General features: G+C 38.3%; 1 protein-coding gene across 3 annotated transcripts in view; it reads right to left on the bottom strand.

Moving 5' to 3' along the window:
• COBLL1 (cordon-bleu WH2 repeat protein like 1) overlaps positions 1 to 23,144 on the bottom strand; it is a 115,627-nt gene that overhangs the window by 26,004 nt on the left and 66,479 nt on the right. For all 3 annotated transcript variants that reach the window (XM_042461205.1, XM_042461223.1, XM_042461214.1), the window contains exons 2-7: positions 12,612 to 12,794; positions 7,948 to 8,149; positions 6,471 to 6,699; positions 4,642 to 4,680; positions 2,347 to 2,441; positions 60 to 299 (exon numbers count right to left, since the gene is read on the bottom strand). In XM_042461205.1, the coding sequence (XP_042317139.1) occupies positions 60 to 299; positions 2,347 to 2,441; positions 4,642 to 4,680; positions 6,471 to 6,699; positions 7,948 to 8,149; positions 12,612 to 12,794 (988 nt within the window). The remainder of the gene's footprint in view (positions 1 to 59; positions 300 to 2,346; positions 2,442 to 4,641; positions 4,681 to 6,470; positions 6,700 to 7,947; positions 8,150 to 12,611; positions 12,795 to 23,144) is intronic.

Below are 23,144 nucleotides of genomic sequence, written 5' to 3'. Positions count from 1 at the left end.
ACTGAAATTAGTTTGAGAGAGAAAAATTAAGAGGAAAGATGAGACCATTAACAACTAACCTTGTCAGTTTCATCCACACTGCTAGATTTCACCACACACGACGTAGGTCTATCCTGGGTTTGTGCAAGATCTTGGGGCACACTTTGAGAAGCAGGCATAGGAGGCAGAGGTGCTCGTCGCTTCTTTGGCATCTCAGATGGCAGGGTGTTTGAGTCATATTGTTTCGAAATGGTACTGGGTTTTGTGACGGAGGCAGGCCTTGGCTTACTTATTAATGGAGTAGCAGGAGCACTGGCAGTCTTATGAAGAAGATAAGAGAAGAACAAAACGCAATGTTAAAAATCATCTAATAGATACTTGCCAAACAGGGATTTACAACATTTATTCACAGTCTTAATTATTGAGATTCATTTATGTTGCATCACTAAAAATGGAGTATTTCATTACAATAAACTGAATTCAGGAACCATTCTCGTGGGCCTTATTATTATTATTAACATTATTGACATCTGAACAGCTATGAGAAGACGGTTAACGCAAAAAGTTTCTGTAACTACATGTAATATCATTAAAGGCAAGTAGCTCCCATCTTGCTAGCAATGTATGTGAGGCCATAGTTAGTGGCTACAAGTCAAGAGAAAAGTAAATGTTGAGCTGCCATAGTTGTAAGAGTAGTTGTAAAAATTCAAGTCTAACGAGCACATTTTGCAGATCAAAGTAAAAAAAAAAAAAAGGCCCCTGGAACATGAGGGACAATATGCTGTACTGCAATTTGCCTTGAGCCACCTTGGCCTCCACTCTGGGGAAAATATAAATTAAATAAATAAAATACATTTTTAAAAATCCACATTTGCATAAGAACACATCCCTCTGAACCAAATGGGACTTCCTTCTGAGTACACATAGAAGCACACAGTTGGGAGGGGCCTTATAGGCCACTGAATCCAAAGCCCTGCTCAATGCAGGAACTTCAGCTGAAGCATCCACCAGCAGGTAGCTGACCAGCCTTTTGAAGACATCCAGAGGTGACCCCACCACCTCTCTTGACTACTGAGTCCACTGCTGAACCATTCTTATTTGGAACATTCCTTCTAATGTTCAATCAAAATCTACCCTCCTATACATGTATTTGGGACCATTAGACCTGTTTCTACCCTCAGGGGCAGCAGAGAACAGGCCTGCCCCTCCTCCCATGTGGCAGCCCTTGACATATTTAAAGTGTGCAATTATGTCACCATTCAGTCTTCTCTTCATCAAGCTGAACTTGTTCAGCTCTTTCAACCTCTCCTCTTATATTTTGCTCTTTGTACTAATGAAACTGCTCCAACTTATCTATATCCTTAAAATGAGGTACCTGGAACTGAACACAATACTCCAGGATGAGGCATACAGTGGTACCCCGGGATACGAATTACCCAGCTTACGAATTTTTCGGGATACGAAAAAATCCCATAGGGATTTATTGTTTCGGCTTACGAAGGTTTTTTCGGGTTACGAAAAAACCCCGGCGCTGTTTTAAATGGAAAGGCCGCCACCGGAGGGCAGCAGAGAGCTATTTTTTCCATTAGCGCCTATGGCAATTCGGCTTACGAAGGTTTTTCGGGTTACGAAATTAGCCGCGGAACGAATTAATTTCGTAACCCGAGGTACCACTGTATTATATTATTTAAAATGTAATACAGGCGTAGGCATGTGGGAGCGCATGAACCCCCGCACAACTGACTAGAGCCTGAACCTTGCTGCTGAACTGCTGAACCTTCTTTTATAGACCACTGAGCCACCAAAATTCAGTGGTGTGGAAGTAGTGGCAGAACAGCAACTTCCCCAGGAAATAAGGTTTTCTACCTAAACTGTGCTTCTAGGAAAGTGCAATTCAATACAAAAGAAGGTATATGTCTTCACAAAGGAAGTAAAATCCAGTTTTGCTGCAGCCATTGAGATGTGGCATGAAGCAGTTGGCATTTAAAAGGAAGCTGCTCACTTTTGCTGTCACCCTTGCCACAGTGACAGGAAGGACTGCAAAAATAGGCAAGTGGTACATGTGACTCAAATGCTGCCTACCCCGACCAAAGGAAATATTACTAGGGAAGCAAAAAACAACACCCTCTCCCCAGAGATACATGTATTTTTCCAGTTACTATCAGAGAGTAAAATGAGGTGCCCAGACATCATCAAGGCAAAAATTAAATGAAATAATGGGACAGACTGACACTAAGCCTAGTCTGTTTGAATATAATACAGCAAAACATAAATTCTGTTGCCAATCCCAATATAATGGGAGGACAGACTATCGATAGTGTCATTTTGTTTCTCTTCATTCTTAATTGCACAGATGATGTTTCTTACTTGTTCTCGTTTTTTCTTGCTTCGCTGAAAAAAACTGAAGAATCCTTTATTTTCTTTCTCCTTTAAAATGTCTGAATTTTGCATATTCTGAGAATCTAAAAATAAAAGAAAAAATAATTTGATATTCAATTTTATATGAACTGGCTTGCTAACAATAAAACACACACACCCCTTTAATATTATTTCTATTACTCTCCTAAAAACTGGAACAAATTTTATTTAGTGAGATATAAGATAATAAGTATCCCTCTGCACATATAAAATTTCAATGACAAAATTTCATTTAAATAGTACAAAAACACTGCCTGTGTCAAATGGATAAATGGAATTCATTTATCTTTTCACAAAAAATTACAATGATAAATACCACAAAAGGAAAAAAAAAGTTTGCATCTAAAAAGGAATCTATTTTTAAACTGATTGCTTAATTGACGTACTGTTAGTTTGCAACTATATAGCATTCCTAAAGGCAGTTAAGTCAATTTAGGTGTCTTTTAGCAGTTCATAGGCATTATAGGTCTAAATTCAACCATTAGCCCTAATTAAGTAGACTCATACAACCAACAGATTTACACAGATATTGACATGCTGACCAGCAACTGAATTTAAGCCATAATAAATAATATAGCCTAGCTGAAGGGAAATTGCATCCCAGTCTAAATATGGTACTAAGTAGGTTTTTAAATCTTTCTTGATGTTCATCGTGTGGATAATAAATCTCTTATCCAGACAAATAATCACAATTACAGTAAAGTTTTGTAAACATTCTGAAATGAAGGCAATACAGAGTGAATCTTCTACCCTTACGTTTACTACCACAATAGAAATGTAGTGCTTCAACCAAAAATGGTTGAAATAAATACTAATATAATATTAACCTGTGTAAGATTGGTTAGCTGCAGAATGTAGTGTATCTCATTGGCTTTATTTGGTCATCACATAAAGTCTGAATTCTGATGAACTCAGCCTTACTGTGGTTAAGCTACTGTCCTGGTGCAGGCTGGTGACTCCCACTTGGCTCTGCTTGCAAATCAACGGCTAAACAAACTACAGACCTTTCAAAAGCAAAGGTCACTCTCCTAGTGTATGGTGGTAACTCCCACTTGGCTCTGCTTGCAAATTAGTGGCTAAACAAACTACAGATCTTCCAAAAGCAAAGGTCCACCAACCTTCTACCAACAATGCAACATTGCAGTAGTTCTCCAGATAGACTGAGCTTCAACTCTTTGCAATCCCAGCCAGCTTGGCCAATGGTCAGGGATGCCAGGAGTTAAGATCACAGAGATCAGGGGGACTAAAGGCTGACAACCACTGCATTACTAACAGGAAAGTATGTGCAGACCAGAGATCCTGGCCTTGTATGTCACCAGTTTGTTCTTAGTTATTACTTTTCTCTTGTCTAGGGAGACATAACCTAGATTTCCCAGTTCAAATATAAGGGTAAACAATTTCAGGTAGCCCTGTTGGTCATTAAGCAAAATGCAACAAAATACAAAATCCACAAAAGAGGGATACTTTCACTAGGTCAACTAAAATGCACAAACTACATAATGCAATATGTCAAAGCTTCACTGACGTCTTCATCAGGTAACAATGTAAAAAATCATGAAAAACACATGATGTCCAACACCTACTTGATGAAGAAGCCAGTGAAAGCTTGCATGGTGCATTTTAATTCCCCCCCCTCAAAGAAACCACAATTTGTTCACTATTTATCTATGGACAAGAGAAGATAAGCAGAAGCAACTGAGTAGTGTGTACCAGCATCCATGTCAAATTGCAATGTGGCTTTGCACTAATAGATGGTTCTTAAAGTTAGCAGCACATATTATATGGGCAAAAAATGGCGTGGGATAAGGGTGATTTCTTCATTCTCTTTGTCCTGAAGAAAGATGTCATCCCTCACCATATACCAAAAGAGTTTCCCTAACTCTCTGGAGCAGATTTTTGGAGTTTGCAGAGGGCTGCATGGGGATACCAGCAAAAATTACCTACTCCATTTGTACTCATGGAAGCTGCCACTAGATTGAAGAGCCTGTAGAGAGTACAGAACTGGATATAAGCCTTAAAAAAGAAGGAATTTCATTCTGTTCAGTAGCCAGGTGACTATTCAGAAGCTGTACTAAGTTAGGCACACCAAAGCATTATACAAAAATCTGTGTTACCTACCCACTCTTGTAAGGTTAGTCTAGGTAAACATCACTCATATTAGAAGATACTTGTTTACTCTGAATTATGCTTGTGCTTTTCAACCCCCATGTTCTGTATTCACTCTATGAAATTAGAACAGCTCACCTTGTAAAGATGAAAAGCTGAACTCAGTAGTTGGTGTGGCTAGAGAGAGACAGAAAGAAAAAGAAATGTATTTGTAATTGACAAATGTTTCCTGAAGAAGTCCTTTATCAGAGTTTCAGCAAAGATGCAGAAGGCTATACAAGTAAGTTCTTAAAATGCGTAAGAGTGTGAAGTGATCCTTTCTATCAAATTTCATGTAGAAAGAAAGAACATCTTGTACTTTAGACAAGGATGGCTTTGTGGTGCACTATGGGCTGGCTTAACTTCCAGAATCAGCAGTGAAAGCCCTACCAAATGTTATAATTGCAAACAAATAAGCTACACTAGAGGTGTATATCTGAAAGCAATGATATAAAAAAGCCAAGCTCTCATACCAAAATGCATTACCAGAAATGGAGGGCCAGTTAGCTGTGAATATTTTTAAAAGAATGAAAGCCAGGATTCTCAGGATTCATAAGGCTTCCTTGCCACCTCAAACACTGAGCTTTTTTTTCAAACCAAAACAATAAAACCATGTTTTTAAAGACTCTGTGTATTTTTGTTGTTCTTTCTTCATTTTCACAAGTAAGAGATTCTGTTAAGTACAACATATACACTTAAAATATATTTTAGGATACAGCATTAACCATGGTCCCAATCAGGGGTGAGCAACCTGTGGTTTCCAAATTGTGGGTTGATGGGAATTGTAATTCCAGACTACAACTTCCATCAATACCTTGCCATTGGCTACACTGGCATGGACTAATGGGAACTGGAGTCCAACAAAGTAACTGGAATCCAGTTATTTTGTGCACCACATCACATGTTCCTCACCCTTCATCTGAATAAATTATATGAAAAGTGGGGATAGGAGAAAATATATCTATTTATGAGATGGTCAGTTCCTGTCTTGACAAATGTAGATGGCAAAAATGGTTTACAAACAGAAAAAAACATGTGCTCACTTAAATAAGAATGCAGATCGTAGAGTGTAGCCTGGTGATGGCAACATCATATTGTGGGGACACTTTACCTTGGCAGAATCTGGAGAAATTGTTAGGAATGAGAACAAGATGGATGGATCTAAATTTGGAGCCATTCTTGAGCAAAACCTGTTTCAATCTGTAAGGGACCTAGGACTGAGGCCGAGATTCACTTTTCCCCAGAACAATGACTCTAAACACACAGCCAAAGTAACACTGAAATAGTTTTTAAAATAAAATAAAATACTGTGTGTCTGTGAACAGTTCAGTCAAAGCCTAGACCTCAATTTAATAGAAAAATTTTGACAAGACATGGAAGTTACTGTTTACCAATGGTCATCATCCAACCTGACAGAACTGGAGCAATTTTGCTGCAAATAAAGGCCAAAAATCACAAGATCCATGCATGCAAAGCTGATAGAGACTTACCCAAGAAGACTTGCAGCTTTAACTGCTGCCAAAGGTGCTTCTATCAAGTATTGCCTCAAGGGAAGGATAGTGAACACTTATGCAACCAACAAGTGCCAGTTTGGTTTTTTTAGCTAACTTTTATGCCATGATAAAAATATTTTGCATTTTCATAGCATTAAATATAATGTGTACACCAAGTAGCAATTAAATGCATTTCAATCCCAGATTGTAACTCAACAAAATATGGAAAAGTCAAAGGAGGGGGATGAACACTTCTGCAAGGCCATGTATATATTCTTTATTTTTTTAAAAAGTAATTAATGTATTATGGTTTTTAATATTCAATAACAATAATAAAAAAGGGAAAGAACTGTAAATAAAATTATAAGCAAAACTCCATAATTCCTGCTTTCCCTCTAATAACAAATGGAAGAAAGTCAATTCCATCGATCTTACCTCTGCTGATATCCATTGCATATAATTCTCTGAGTCCATGGTCATTGAGGGATTTTGTCAAATCAAGTGTCTCGGAGGATTGGTAGGTCTTCAGCAACACAGTGTGCAAAGGATCGAAGTCACATTTGCTACAGATAATTTGCAGGAGCTCTTCAAGTGGTACATGAGGGCTAACTCTGACAATAGTCTTCTGTGTCTTCTTGTAATTTACTACTACCCTTACAGTTTGCTGAAGCCAGAGAAAAAAACATCCATTGAATACCATCCAAAATTACAGCTGATTTGTTTTTTAAAGGTACACCCCCCGCGCTCCCTCTGAACATCCATACTATTAATGTTTGCAATGCCTTCTGTAATATTCTGCATTTATCTGTATCCCATATTCTTCTCAACAAAAAAACCAATACTTAACTAAGGCTATCCCATTATGAGTCACAATTCATTCAGACAGGCCACAATTTGAAATATCAGCAATTCTGAGCTGAACTGGAACACTGTTTCCTTGCAGTCAGCTCTCAAAGTTCTCTCTTATTTTTAAACTGTTTCTTACAACAATTCACAGCCAGATTAGATGATGACCTTAAACAGCTAGCTACCAAACTACGGTATTATTACCTCATTTCTGGAACCACAACAAAGGCCCTCCACATATACATCAGGGTTTATGTTCAAATTCAGTCCGATTTATTTATTCTAGAGTAAACAATGAATGAAAGATCCAGACCTGTCCCCACTCACACCAGTTACACCCTTTAGTTCAGGAGCAGTGAAGGTGGAATCATTATGATTTTAACACAAAATCATACCAACACTATCTCAGGTGCATGAAAATGCACACCAATAATGAAAAATCCCCTCAAAAACTTCTAAAAATCGCCCCATACCTCCCTCTTGAGGTCATATCCTAGCCAACCTGGCAACTGGATGGGATGCAATGTCACTGCTGGGCACCATTTTGCCTGGAAGAAATTTATTTGGGCACTTTTTAGGAGTTAAGTTGCCTGAAGACGTGGTTGAGGGAATCCCACACAGTTGCCCATACTTAAGTAATTTGACCTTCCAGAGAGAAAGAGAACTCAGAGCATGACAGGAAAAACTTTTTGTCCTCACCAAAAGGCAAGGCTTGCCCAGCACCACTCCTTATAGCAGATTACAGATATTAGGAGCCCATAGTAAAAATAGGTATCCTCCTTTCCCAGCCATCAAGGATACAAGCAAAAAATTATGGCATGTATGGTTATGTCTCACGTAGAACTCCTATGTCTAAATTGTGCAAGATCGTATTTGCACAGCAGCCAAGGCAAAACTTTTGACAAATGTATCCTAATTTCCAATAACTTTCAAAACTGAATTTTATGAACAAATCTAAGTAATACTACTAAATTATGCTCCCTCCAGAGTCTTCAGAATGTGACCTATAAAAAGCTTGCAGAAAGAAGACAGGAGAAAGAATAATTGTGACATTTTATAATCTCACCTCTGGGATAACAGGAGTGGGTTTCTTCTTATCCATCTGTTTTGGCTTTAAAATCACTTTGTCGACTTCAAGCATCCCAATGGGTGTATTTGGTTTGAATTTGATCTGTTTCTTCTCTACTGACATCAGGTCTATAGTGTGGCTTGATGGATTTAAACGGTATTGTGCACAAAGGTATACCAGTAAGTCCATCATTGGTTTGCTGAAAGGAAAGTAAAAGTGCCTATAAATTTCCCCACAGTCATTAAGCAAAAGCAGCCACTGACAATACCTACTGCTTTCTTGTCATACAAGCTTATAGATCTGAAAAACAAACATCACATAAAGCACAATTCACAGAAGGTAGACACTTTGAAGACAGTATCACTGGGACACAGCGACCCTTGAAACAGCCTCTTGTCTGCACACACACAGAGACACATCCCCACCCATTTAAGAGCTACTCTGGTGACTCTGGGAACACTTTCATTTCAAAAATGTTAATCATACCTATAATAACAAGAGTTGTGCAAAATAGTTATATGCCAACAGGTAAGTCTTTCCCATTTTTCATCCCAGAAAGGAAATTATTGTTTTCATACAAAAGAAAATTGTTGGACTAAAACCACAGCATAACAGATTTTGATCACAGAATTTTTGTCATAAGAAACTTCAACATACATACATGAAAACACATTCAAGTTCCAAAGTAAAAAAAGTTCTACCAAATAGTCAGTTGAATTTCACCAGATTTAAATATGTGACAGTATTGTTTGATTAGCAATATCTTGTTGCATGCTTCTCATCACTGCTTTTCTGAGTTTAGTTATTTACCCCATTTATTTATGTACACATAGTCTATGAAAATTATGAAAATCAAAGGCATTTACATTTACAAAAGTAAATTCTGGTATATTATGTCTATAATTTATAGCCTTTATTGCAAAGCATATTATTTTTACTTGTAGGGCTTAACATAAACTGTTAGTGCAGATGCCATTAAGCACAACTGCTTTGAAATCTCTGCAAATTAACTGAATTGTGTTAATTATTCTTTCACACAAAAGTAATTAATCCCTTGATTAGTCTATATCATTTGAAAATTAACTGGAATGTACGGTACTTGTTTTCATTCTTGACTCATCTCATACACAATACCTAAGACAAGGTATATACAAAGACAAAGCTCTTCTACAAGAAATGCAGCATTTTTCCTATTAGAAATTTGAAAAAAATCTCCTTTCATTGTGTTCAGATATTTGATTGTTCAAAATATGATTCGCTTTCAGCAGCTGATGCAGGGGTAGACAAAACGCAACTACAGGACTCAAAATGCTGCTGCAAAGAGAACCTGAATACCTGCACAAGACAAAAAAATTGTAGAATGCCTCAGTGACTACAAAAACAACATTCCTACTTGCGTTAAGCTTCTGCATAGTCCTGTTCCACACAGAAACTTTAATCTGTAGCTTTAAAGTTGCTCTTAGGTCAACCCTGATAATGAATAGCAGAGATTATGATGAAATAATTTTTCCACTTACTAATTGGAACAGCTTACACAATGTCTCCCTCAATTATAAAAAGGGCCTTGTTGAATGTGAGACTCAATAAACATTTCAATGAAAGAGACTACCAAATAGCATAAAAGCCAAGGATTGCTGCAAAAAGTACATTCCATGCTTCTTCTTCCCCAGGCCTACTTTTTGAGGGTCAACTGCTGTGTCTGTGAGCTGCATGCTGACTAGCAGATTTCTGCTCCAATATATTACTCACTGAGTTTACAAACAAGCAAAACATACCTTATAAAATGAATGATTGCCTTACTAAAATAATTTCAGCAGAAAAAGGTGAGGGAGGGAGAGAAGCAGAGGCAAACTATTTAATACTTAGGAGCACACTGATGTTTACTTGCTTAAAATACTAGGACACCAATTTAACTCTTGGTGATTGAAAGGCAAGATGCAACCCAGAGGCAATTGAAGAGGTACAAAAAGTGTTTTGTTGCTTTTGAATCTGTCCAGTGGAGAAAAACTAGTACTTAATCCACCACAACCGAGTCCCTACCATGTTGAGTTTAAAATTTTGTTTTAAATCTCAACAACTGTGGGACTGCCAAATTCAAGTACTTCTCATAATTCTTTTTTTAAAGAGATAAACTGGAAGAAATACACAAACAAAAAGAATTCCTTTTCCTGAAAAAAGTCAAATTCATATTCTACTGCTTGGCTATAAGTAATTGAGTAGGTCTAGAGCACACTGAACTCTTGTCACTTTGTAGTCATACTTCAGGCTGGCTAAAATCTTTTTATTTGGATAGGCTAGGCATGCTGTTATTATTTTAAACTGAACTATTTTAAATAGCTTTTTATCTTTTTAAAACTTCATTTTATTTTTTAACTTGAGTTGTGCTTTCTTTTAATATTGTGAATAGTTTTATTCTAGTTTCATGCTCACTTTTTGTATGCTTTTAATTGTACCATTCTTTTAAATTATAAGTTGCTTTGAGTCTCAATTTTGGGGAGAAAGGAGGATACAAAGAAGGAGGAGGAGAAAAAGAAAAAGAATTAATAATACTTCATCTCAACAGCTCATCTGCCTTCATATTCAAACATATTCATGTCTCCCATGGGGGCAAAAAAAAAAAGCTTCCTCAGTTCCTGTAACCCAAAACCTCTACCTGGGATACATTGTGACATCTTCATCATCTGGACTTGTGGAATTTAATCACATGAGAATTTCCCCTAGAAGTTCAGCAGCCTACCCTGAGACTACAACAATCCACACAGCAAATTCATTTTTCAACACCAGTGTGCAATTACATAATGCACATATAAGCACCAAGTTACTTCAAAAACCCATGGTTTACTATACATACAGATTTGCTTCCACCTGGAACACATGATCAAATCTATTGTCTATAGCCAAGTCTCCAATAGAATCACATATGTTTGAATACCTGGGAGAGGAATTCAAGGAATTACCATAGCATCTACTAAATGAAGTGAAAAAACAACTGGCAAGGCAAGACTTGTTCCCAGAACAAGCTACTAGGAAACAGAACCAAAACAGAAAATAATATAATATTATAAATTGTCACCTACATCTCCAGCAGAAACCATTCAACAGCATCAACAAAATACAGCCCATTTTGGAGAAAATTACTATCCTCTCACAGGCATAGAGTGGCAGGCCAATCCTTACTTAAAGTCATTCTTCCAACCTTGAACAATTAGTTACACAGGCTAGCCAATGTGGAGTGTGAATATGGTGGACCCCTGCCTGGGGTTTGGTTTCAGAACCTCCCATGGATAGCAAACTCCATGGATGCTCAAGTCAAGTCAAGTCAAGTCAAGACAGTTTTACTGAGATACTGACTGAAGATATACTGGTCGTGCCCTTGAGGTGTGATGGCACTGTAAACTGAACTAGGAACAGTAATGACAAAATATATGTTACATTGGATGCCATTACAAAATCAGGTGATGAAAACTTTCTAAGTGCCAGTAACCATGTGGCCAAGGTCCAAAAGGAGTGCAGGATGCAGTTGGCAATCCCTGCAGCAACACAACTAGTTCTGAAGCAGCTACTCATATCTCCATGCATGTACCTTCTGTATAATTGTGCCTATGTGCCAGAAAAGAGTAGAAAGAGTGTGTGTGTGTATTGCTTAGTTTTACAGCTGCTGCAACTCATTGACTCCCACACCTTCCCTTCTTTTTATATAGAAAATGAATGACTGTCTCTTAAAGAATTACTGTTTGACTTTCTTTTCAAGCAAATATTCAGGAAATATTAAACTAAAATGGAATACTTCTACCAGTCCAAATTTCAGGCCTGAAAGCAACGAAACCCCCAAATCCTATGTTATGAATAACTAACTAGTAAAGTACAACAAAATACAAATTCCCCAGAAGTGCAATACCTTTATCTGCCAAATGAAATGCATAAAACACATCATGCAAGCTTTCAAAGCTTCACTGGCTTCTTCATGAGGCAAAAGATGTTTAAAAAATAATTCTGGGGGGAAAATGTGATGTGCGCAGTCACATGCACATGCATACACATACACTTAAAGACCCTGTCATATTTCAAGGTAACCAAATCTTGTGTGCATGAAGGACACACATTTTGTGCTCACTGTATTACAATGTACACATACATGGAATTCCACTCACCACAGGTGTACTGAAATCAACATTTCATAAATACCCTTTGAATACACTTCCTGCTGTTGTATCCTCTTTTAACAACCTGCCTCCTGCTTAAGATCTGCTGGTAAATCCCTTTTTTCTGTATTCTGCCCATCATGGATGCATGATCGGGTGTGACAAGAATTAGGGTCCTCTGAGTTGACATAAACTGTGGAGTGTATCACCAGGTTTATATGGCCCATGTTAAATGATCCTCCACCAGCTTGTAAATCCTTTTTTAATTCCACCAGCCCTATTTTGTCAGATAACATTTTAATGCAAAAGCTGATTTTATTCATCCTGTTTTGATTCTGCTGTATTTTGCTTTATGAAAATATTGTGATTTTAAATGATTACTGCTTAGTATGCTTTCAGAAGGTGGAGAAATTCTTGTAACATCTAAAATACCTATAGCTTTTAAAAAGTCTTTTTGAAAATTTAGTTTGGAATTCAGTGATACACTGCAAAACAGCATGAACTCTTTTTTCAACATACCTGCCATTAACGGTTGTGGACTTGATCACATCCCCTGGGAGAACCACAGACAGCTCAATGTTCCTGTCAATTATGTTCTCTTTTTGTTCCATAGTGAAGTTAGTTAATTCTGAGTCATCAAAAGAACAGTCAGTGATTCTTTTCTCTGATGGAGGAAGAGGAGCTTTAGGCTTGCCTTTCCGTCTGAAACAGAACAAAAATTCCAAAACAATAAAATCAGTGAAAAGAATTAAAATCAATGGAACAACCTGGATTCTAGAAGTGCTGAATTCCCCCAAAGTTTGACAAAACTATACAGTCTTTAAAGTTTAACAAAACTATACAGTCCTTGATCCTCAAAAGCAAAAGAAACTATTCTATCCCTGAACTTGATTGTCCAAGCTCAGTTAAATTCCTTGGCCAAACCAAGGGGCCAGGATAAATTAATTAAATAATTCAGTGAAAATATTTTCTGAACAAACATCCTGAAACCTTTTACTATTAATCAGTTGATCTCTCCCCCTGCTCCTGTCGCTGCTACATACACAATTATCTTTTCTTTACAATGCTACAATTAACATTGTCTAAATTAACTTTATCTAGCTGCCCAACCTCACATTTATTGTAACTGAGAGTTTGCATCTGAATGTACAGGGTCCTGATAAGATAGAACTGATACTGGCCCTTTGAGTTTGGCTGGTATGATTTCAAACTCTAATTACAAATGTCCCACTTTCTGGAAGTAAAGATAATAACTGGGAATGTACTATTAGAGATAACCATGACCTCCACCATACAGTATTCTATTTTCCCTTTTCTCTGCAACTACTATGCCACTAACTCATCTGAAGAGTTCCCCCAACCTCTAGAACAGATGTAACCTCTTACCCTTTCCCTCCACCACTCCCTTCTCCTTCTGTGTCATGTCTTTTTAGATTGTAAGCCCGAGGGCAGGGATCCGTCTAACTAAAAAGATTGCATGTACAGCGCTGTGTAAATTTACAGCGCTTCATAAATAAAGATAATAATAATAATAATAATAATAATAATAATAATAATAATAATAATAATAATAATAATAATGTTGGGGGCACACTGAGGACTGTGGAAGAGGAAGATAATCTGTTTTGTTAGTAGACACAACCTGTTGGATGCAATCCAGAATATTTAATTCTCTTATACGAAGGTGAAGTAAAAAATTTAAAATACCCCTCTGTTTTATAATAGTTCCTTTTTGCTCTCTTTAAAAAAGAATGGTAAAATAACATATAAAGAGAAATTGTAAACTGTGTCACACACTCAAGAAGACAAGACACAAACAGCAGTACACCATAAAATTATTTGAATCACTTTTGTATGACAGAAGAAACTAGATGTAAAAATCAGAGTATTTACAGTCTAAACATACAGTATTTTGGCTACGTTGCACTAGAAAATCCAATCACCAAGTTTGTCTTTCTCTCCAGCTCACCATGCCAAAGTCTTGATAAAATCCAAATACAGAATACACAGAGGCAATCCTTTGCCATTAATACTTGTGCATTCCTTCCATGGTTGGTAAGCTTGCTGTGGGGAAATCTTATTTTCCAAGCAGTGGAAGAACTTTGCTGCTGAGAAGATGCAACCATTTCTCCTGTGTCAACACATCTATTGCTAGGTGCAACGCTGTTGCAGAAGAGGGGAAATCAGCCAGACCAGTAACATGCTCTTTTGAGACATCAAACAACTAGAAATGAGTAAGCAGTCCAAAAAGGCATGCATAAAGTGGTGCTGAATCACTCACTATGTACTAATCCAGCCCCGTCACGCAAGGAATTAATCACAGCTTGCGGCATGTGTGTGCGTGCATTTGATCTGACTGAAGAAGTTGTGTTTGTAACAAAATAAAATCTGGTAATGCTGAAGACTAAAAATATCAATTCTAACCTAACTGTGCTCACAACACTACAAATCCTTATGGCCCACCAATTAAAATAGCGGCGGTCTGTACCCCGCCAAAGGTATCAGCACAATGAGTACTTTGCTACAAATAATGTATAGAACAACATTGATAGTAATATAGATGAGAGGGATTTGACTTTCATTGGTATCATTATAAGCAATTATTGGAAAGATTTAAGGTTGATAAAAAAAATTGGGGGTCTCATAATGAAAAAAAGAGTTTGAGTTTAATTTATGTGCTGATGATAAACATTTGAGTCAGTAAATGTGTAAAAGGTTTTGAAACTAGAAATAGAAGGTAAACAGGTAAAAGACTGTTAGGTTAAATGAACCCAGAATTTGGGCTATAACATACGCTTGAAAGAGCTATCATCATATAATATAATATAGACTTTTTATAAGATGATAATGGTATTTGATACCCAGAAAAATTGTCTAAAATGTATAAAGGACTTAAAAAGCAAATGCTGGAAATGTGAAGTACAAGAAGGCACTTTTTATCACATGTATAGTGGCCCTGTGATAAAGAACAGAGCTACTGGGAACAGAAGGTAATACGATCAATTTTCAAATGCAGAATTGAATTAAAACAGGAATTGTTTTTGTTATGTATATCAAAGGAGAAATTTAAAGATGTAAACTAAAAGTGATACATTATATGATTATTGCAGCAAGACAGTTGTTCACCCAGAACTGGAAAAAGGATTGCCTTCCTACAGATGATGAGTGGATAATTTCCTTTGAGTTGGTTGACATCGATAAAATGGTGACTCTGACAAAAAAAATGGTTGGATAATTTTTTAAAAGAAGATAAAAGTTTTGTTTGTGGAAACTGATGTTTGAAGCAATTTTGTATAATTATATAGGTCAGAAATAACATAAAAGTAGATAGATCTACTGAGAAATCATATATACTGTTAATTTTTTCAGGCTTGGGAAGTCAACTATAGTTTGTGTTAGTTGTGATCAATGAATGTGTGTTTAAAGTGTTATGTGTTTCAGTTTTATATAAGGAGTGAGGGAGGGGTTGGGTTAATGTAGTTCAGTGTGATTTTTTAAAATTTAAGATTGTGTTATGTGTGTAAATGAGTGGTCCTGTTTCATACATACATACACACACAAACATATATATAATGTTTTGAAAAAAAACTAATAAAAATCTCTTGGGAAAAAAGTAGTATTTCAATATTTTGCTTCATACTAAAACAAACCAGAGGAGATAGTGGGGTCTTTCATAGACTATGCATTTTTTAATAATCTGGTTATATTAGAGTAATACTGATACTCTGCAGCATGGGGGGGGGGCTTTCAAACCACAAGCAGAGATCTGATTATGTGAAATTTCAGTATTTATATTTAGAAAGGTCATTTCAAAAGAGCATGGGAAAGTGAGTGCATGGCACAAGACAAATCAAACAACCAATCTGTAACACTGAAGTCAGTTATTCCTACTTCGCCCTATATTTTTGTATTTTAAAAAAACTATGCTACTTAACAACAAATGGCATATTACTGCTTTCAGAACTTCTGGGTGTTACTTAGATCCCCGAATATTCACTTCTGGTCTCAACCCAATGTGGCTTCTGTTAATCTTAAAGCTCTAAGAAATCAAGGAGTACATGAAAAGAGCCTTTCTGGGTCCAGATGAAAGGCCTGTCTAGGCCCGCATCCTCTTTCTCACAGTGACCAGCTGCATTTTCTGTGAATGCAACAAGCTGAACATAAATGAAACAGCCAGACCTTTTTGGAGTGAGTGGAGAAAATATACTTTTGTTAGACTATGATTTCCACATTTTCCCAGCCAATGGCCAATGGAAGAGATTCTGGGGGATAACAGTAACTATCCCCAAGCTAAGGAATCTTTCAGGGACTTTGAACAGCAGTCAGTAAACTGTACAGATTGGCATTACAATTGACCCTCTGTAACTGCAGAGGATTGTTCCCAAACTTACCGTGGAAATGTGAAACTGGGTAATAGCAACCTCATTGAAATGAATAGTGTTTATCAGACGAGCTCTTAAGAGGTACTATTCCAGTGTGACTCCTCTAGCAGCCTCCTGTTGCATGCTGGGATTGGCAGTTTTAAGGAGGGGTATTTAGAATTCTCAGGCAGAGAAGTTCCAGCTCCTTAAACTGCCAATCCCAGCATGCAACAGGAGGCTGCTAGAGGAGTCACACTGGAATAGTAGCTCTTTAAGAGCATAGTGTGATAAAAATGACTTCTGGTGGAGGCTGACCACAGAGCCATGCTGGAGGACCTAGAGATTCCTAGAGACAACATCTCTCTAGGCATTTCTAGGTCCTCCAGCATGACTCTGTGGCCAACTTCTGCAAGAAGCATACCACAGAATTGCACTGTAGGACCTAGAAAATGCCTAGAGAGAAATTATTTTTTCAGATGTGAGTATGGGGGTCATACTCACCATCAAACGATAATACAAAACAAATCAATACTATTACGTCTACCACTGAGGTTATGTCCACTAGTGCCTTTGTGCTAGTGGAAAAACTAGTGACAGGCAATGTACCTAATGCTTCTATTGGCCCTATCCACTGCAGCCCCTCGTGCCTCTATAAAAACTGCTCCTGAAATCTGGGAGACCCTTAGGAACATGATGAAATATGGCTTGCAGGACTGTAATAGTTAAAAAAAGAAATCAAGAGCCTCCCCTTAATATAAATTGAAGAGCATTTCACTCACAGAAAACTACCATTGGAAACAAGCTACTGATAATATCAATTATTTTCACCTTGTTGCTCCTATTTTCTGAGCTTGCTGACATGAAGAGAACTGTTCCTATAAATTAAACCCTAGTCCAGTACAGTGCCATGTATAGTGTTGTGCTTGAAAAAGGCCAAGTTCCATCTATTGTGAAATGATATGAGACTTTCTGATTTCCAGCCATTACACAAAAGCACTAAATTTTCTTTAACCCTGGAGGTTTGCCTTAAGTATTCCCCTTAGAGAACCTTAACTCCTGCAAAAGTGGCTGATCCCATCAGTATAGGAATAAGTCATGTAACTGGGCAAATTACCATGACAATTAAGCAGAGTGTCCAGCAGGAATTCTGCACCTCATTGAAAGCCAAAGCCAACTTTCCCAGCTGCTTTCAGTCTCTCTCCAAGAAACTGGCAGTGACCCCTCTGCAGATCTGATAATCTGACCTTTGAACAGCACTGTCCTAGAAACAGAAAAGCTTTTCACCCAGCTCCAAGTCCAAATGACATTTTCATAGTCTGAAAGGCCAAAAAACATACTTTCAGCAGCAGGTTAAAGCCAAATTGGCTCCAGATACTCATGCTTTCTGATATAGATATATCATGCTTTCAGCCAAGGTCTCTAAGGCATCTAAGGAAAGTGTGCCTGACTCTAAACTGTGTAAACCTTTGTTGTCTTGCCCCATTTCCAACATGAGCTCCTAACAGGAAAGTTCTGGTTGCAACATCTCAATCACCTAATTCAAAGGCTTTATCTGTACAATACTGTTTCAGTGTAGATCACTCACCATATATTCTAACAGCAAACTCATTCTTTTAATCCCAGTGGATACAAAACCAAAACTGTACTGTCCATGCATGAGAGATAGGTATCCGCAGATGCAGGGCAACCCAAAAGGTCTTCAGAAGCATACAAATTTTAGGAGACTTAAATGGGGAAGAGGGGCACAGGAATGACTAAGCGTGCTCAGTGGCCATAAACATTAGCAGGCACTAAACACAGAACTGGAATGGAAATGAGTATGTTGGGAAAGAGTTTGGCTGAACAGGAGCATTCTGTACTGCAACATTTTGTATCACATGATGAACCAAGGTCCAAAGAGAGCAGATCAGAAATTCTTCCTTATCCACAGTATGGGAAGAATGGATAAACTACTCTCCCAGGAGAGACAGATTTATCCAGGCACTCTATATGAAAGTATAAACTCCCAACTCATGTAGAAGAGGCCTCCTGGCCTATCAGGAATTTACACATAAATCTGATTACACCAATGACAACGCATTGGCAAGAATTATCCTCTGGCCCTATATCACTGCATTATTCTTACTGTGCCAATAGCTATTTATACCAATTTACAGCTGAGCTACAGGTCACATAGCATATTAGTTATGTTTGGAGCACACAGGAATCCACTTGCAGTATGGACAATTAGGAACTTAACTAGCACTGTCACACAGAAAGAACAGACCATACTCTAAACTGATGGACAATTCTACAGGAATTGCTCTACTTTAAAAGGAAATTGAGGGGCAGAGTGCATGAAAGTACAATAAGGTGGTGGTGTGCCTTCAAATCACTTCTGACATGGCAACTTAACATAATAATAATAACAATAATAATAATAATAGGATTTATTTATATGCCGCCCAATCACTGGGAATCTGGGCAGCTTACAACAGAGAGGATAATAGATGGTTCCCTGCCCTCAGGCTTACAATCTAAAAAGACATGATACAAAAGGAAAGGGAATGATGAGGGAGGGAGGGGATCAGGTCCAGCATTCTTCTCTCCCTCTGAGGCCTGGAACAAGGCAGATGGACCAGAGGGAAGGCTCTTCTTCTTCAGGCTAGCCCTGGTGGAGCTGGGCCAGCCTATTCTCTCCCTCACAGGCCGAAAGATGACAGTTATGGAGGGAGGATTCTCTTCTTCCAGGCTATCTCTGGTGGAGCTGGGCCTGCCTGGTCAATCCCTCACAGGCCGGAAGATGACAGTTATAGAGGGATGATTCTCTTTCTTCAGCAAAAGAGGGTTTTCTTGGCAGAATTTGTTCAGATGGGTTTTACCTTTGCCTTCCACTGGGGCTGAGAGTGTGTGAATTGCCCAAGGTCACCCAGTAAATTTCCATGGCCAAGCAGGGATTCGAACCCTGGTCTTCCAGTGTCCTAGTCCAAGACTGAAGCCACCACACTGGCGCTAACAATACTGGCTCTGACAATAAGCTTAGCCCAGGAATTTCCTCCAAGCAACTTTTCCTCCATTTCACCTGGAAATTTTGGAAATTTATCTGTGAGCTGCCTTGGGTGCCACTACAGGAGAAAGGTGGCACAGAAATAAAATAAATATTAAATTTTCTCAAAGGCCTTGATTTATGTAAAGAAGCCAGGTGACCATGGCACTTAATCCTAATAATCAACCAGGTTCACTATAACCATGCTGGGATGATGAAATTAAAGACTTTGCATTGCTTTGTGAGAACTCAGGGGCATAACAGATGGTCAAGAAGAGCCAGCTTCCCACCAGACAGGGGCATGGCGTTCAGACAGCAGCATGCCTCCAGTCCACTGGGAAGCTGCATGGCCAATCGTATTTGTGGCAGATCCACAGCATTTCGGCGGCGCAGTATTTACACACGCTATGGTGAAGACACGCTGCCATGGCAGCAAAGGCACCCTTTGCCCAGCACAAAAAGGAGTGGCTTTCTGCTACTTTTCTGTGCACCAGGGAAAGGCTGGATTGGGGGGCATGGCGTGCAGTTGCTACGGTCTCAACCCAGTGATTCCTTGCATTAGAGGAGAGGAACCTATGGGTCCACAGAGACTCCCTGCTGATCCCTCCCCAAAGCTCATGTCTGCTGAGAAGGAGAAGAGTCATCCACTCTCTTATCAGAGGTGTAGCAACAAGTATACCTTTGCCTTCTTGTTGTTTGTTGTTGTGTGCCTTCAAGTTCTTTCGGACTTATGACAACCTCAAGGCAATCCTAACACAGAGGCTTTTGGGTTGTTTGCAAGATTTGTTCAGAGTGCCTTATCCTGAGACTGAGTATGACTTGCCCAAGGTCACCCAGTGAGTCTCCATGGTTCAGCAGGGATTTAAAACCTTGTCTCCAGAGACATAGTCTAACACTCAGACCACCACACCATACTGGATCTCTTACATAGTAAAAAGAACAAAGGTTGGGGAAGAGAGGAAATACAAGTCCATTAGCTTAACGTCTTTTCCAGGTAAATGGATGGGAATTTTTATTCAATTTTATTCAGTTGTGAAACATATAGAAATGCTAGAGAAGAATAAGCATAGTTTCTGTAAAGCTAAGTCCTGCCTCACTAACCTTTTAGTGCTCTTTTAGGTAAAGTGTCACTAAACATTAGAAGGAGTGGTCTGATGGACACTCTTAACTTGGACTTCCAAAAGGCTTTTGACTAAGTCCCACACCAAAGATTCCTCAAGCAAATCGGCTGTCACGGACAGGTTAAAGTCATGGACACAAACAGGAAAAACTGGTTAAAGGACAGGAAACAGAAAGCAGAACTAAATAGTTCATGCAATTGAGGGTTGTGAGCCGTCGAATCCCTGCATTGCAATGAGAGCTGTGCCTTTTAGTTCACACATAAATAAACTGGAATTAGGGATGATAGTGAGATGGCTGAGAGCCAGCATAGTGTAGTGGTTTGAGCATTGGACTACAACTCTGGAGAACATGGTGCAAATTTGTGTGCGGCCATGAAAGCCTGTTAGGTGACCTAGGGCAAGTCACAAACACTCATACTAAGAGGAAGGCAACACTGCCAGGAAAACCCTGTGATCAGTTCACTTTAGGGTTGCCATGAGTCAGATATGACTTGGAGGCACACAGCAACAAAGTAATGTGGCTAGGACTATTGATAACTCCCAAATTCTTTATAGTATTTCAACTGAAAATGGATTGTCAAGAACTCTGAAAAAATATTCTTCAGTCTGGAGCTATCAGTGGCTACTATATATCAATTCCCATATCACAGACAGTATAGCTTGGCATATGAGTTGCTGGGTAACATAAAATGCATGCAATTGCAAGAATGTCTGGGTTGAGACTGCCTTAGTAGGTCATCTTGAGGATGTATATACAGTGCCAAACAAGATAGATCTTTGATCTAATTGAGCAAGGTTCATTTTGCTTGTTCATCCCTGATTTTAAGTCTGACAGTGAGAACTCCTGAAAGCACCAGTTGGGGGTGGATGGCTCCTACTCCTAGTCCCTAGGATGGGATGGATGGAAAAGAGACTTTTCCCCCAGGAGCCAGCCTTAGACTCAGCCATTTCTTGGAAGAGACAGTTGAGAGTGAGAATCTAAATTCCAGCTGTGTTTAGTCAGAGAGAACAGCAAAGATTCTCTTGTTTGCAGACAGGACAATACATAAATAATGTCACAGCCAGAAACAAGTATTACCACAGGAACCTTTTACACAGAAAGAGAGTCCAAGGGGCTGAAGGCTTTAAATCATTTGGCACCATATTCTCTCTCTTGTTCTGGATAGTTTAACCCTCCAGATTTTAATGAATTACTATCCCCATTATGCCATTGGCTAGGCTGGCTAGAGCTGATGCGAATTGGAATTCAATGACATCTGGAGGCCACAGATTTTCCATTCCTGACCTCTTTTACTATGGAGAGTAAGATGGTTATTATTATTATTATTATTATTATTATTATTATTATTATTATTATTATACTTTATTTATATAGCGCTGTAGATTTACACAGCACTACACATACAAACAATAAAATCAATAAAAATGAAACCTGCCAATGGCGTACATTCTACAAAATACATATAAAACAGAAAATAATACAAGATAGAATTAGATAAAAATAAGCAGACAACAAATTAAAAAGATCAAATATCAAATATCAAATCAAATATCAGATAACAATCAGATAAACAATCACACAATGCCTGGGAATGCTTTCCTGAACAATTCTCAGGGCCCCTTCTATCCCAACTGTACATGAAACTATTCTTAAACATTGCATGTGTTTTCAGATTCAGGTCACTTTGATCCTTACTAAATCCAGGCAGCAACCAATATGTTATGCAGTAACATATGTCAAAAGGTTATGCAAACCACATGCAAATCTTCTAGGAAATGGAAGTTGTTCAAGTATTCTAAACAGACTACATAGATTTAAAGTGTGAACCCATTTCATCAAAAGGCATATGGTCAACATGGGAATTATTAAGGGTGCTATTAGCATAACATAATCAAACAGAGCATCTGTCTGTTCAGGTGAAGTAATAAGAGTTACTTTCCTTAGGCTTGCTAAGATATAACACTTAAAACAATGCAAGCTGGTAGGATGTAAAAACAAATACCAAGCAGTATTTGCACCCTTTGATCTTATCTTAAGCCTCCTTGATAAACTATGATCTCACCCAAATTCAAGTAGAACATCTTAGATTAGCTAAACATCCTATACTACATCTTTACATACAGATCATTAGAATCTGTCACAGTACTTAAGATGCACTTCCTGGGGTGTGCGTCTCTATCTGTGTTCCACAGAAACATAATGGGGTTATCTTTGATATTCTTGTGTGCTTTCAAGTAGTTTCTGACTTATTGCAATTCTAAAGTGAAGCTATCATGGGGTTTTCTTGGCAAAATTTGTTCAGAGGGGGTTTCTCCTTGCCCTCCTCTGAGGTTGAGAATGTGTGACTTGCCCAAGGTCATTCAATGGGTCTCCACAGCCATGAAGGAATTTGAACCCTGTGCTTCATAGTCATAGTTCAATGCTCAAATTACTATACCACACTGACTCTCATCTGATACTATACATCAGTGCTCCCCAAGTTTTCTGACATAGGGGACCTGGCATATTTTTCCTGAACTCATTGAATACAACTGTTTCTTTCTT

Source organism: Sceloporus undulatus, chromosome 1, assembly GCF_019175285.1.
Source record: "Sceloporus undulatus isolate JIND9_A2432 ecotype Alabama chromosome 1, SceUnd_v1.1, whole genome shotgun sequence".
In the NCBI taxonomy this organism is placed as follows: domain Eukaryota; kingdom Metazoa; phylum Chordata; class Lepidosauria; order Squamata; family Phrynosomatidae; genus Sceloporus; species Sceloporus undulatus.
The sequence above is the reverse complement of the archived record's forward strand: the minus strand, read 5'-3'. Positions and strand labels throughout refer to the sequence as shown.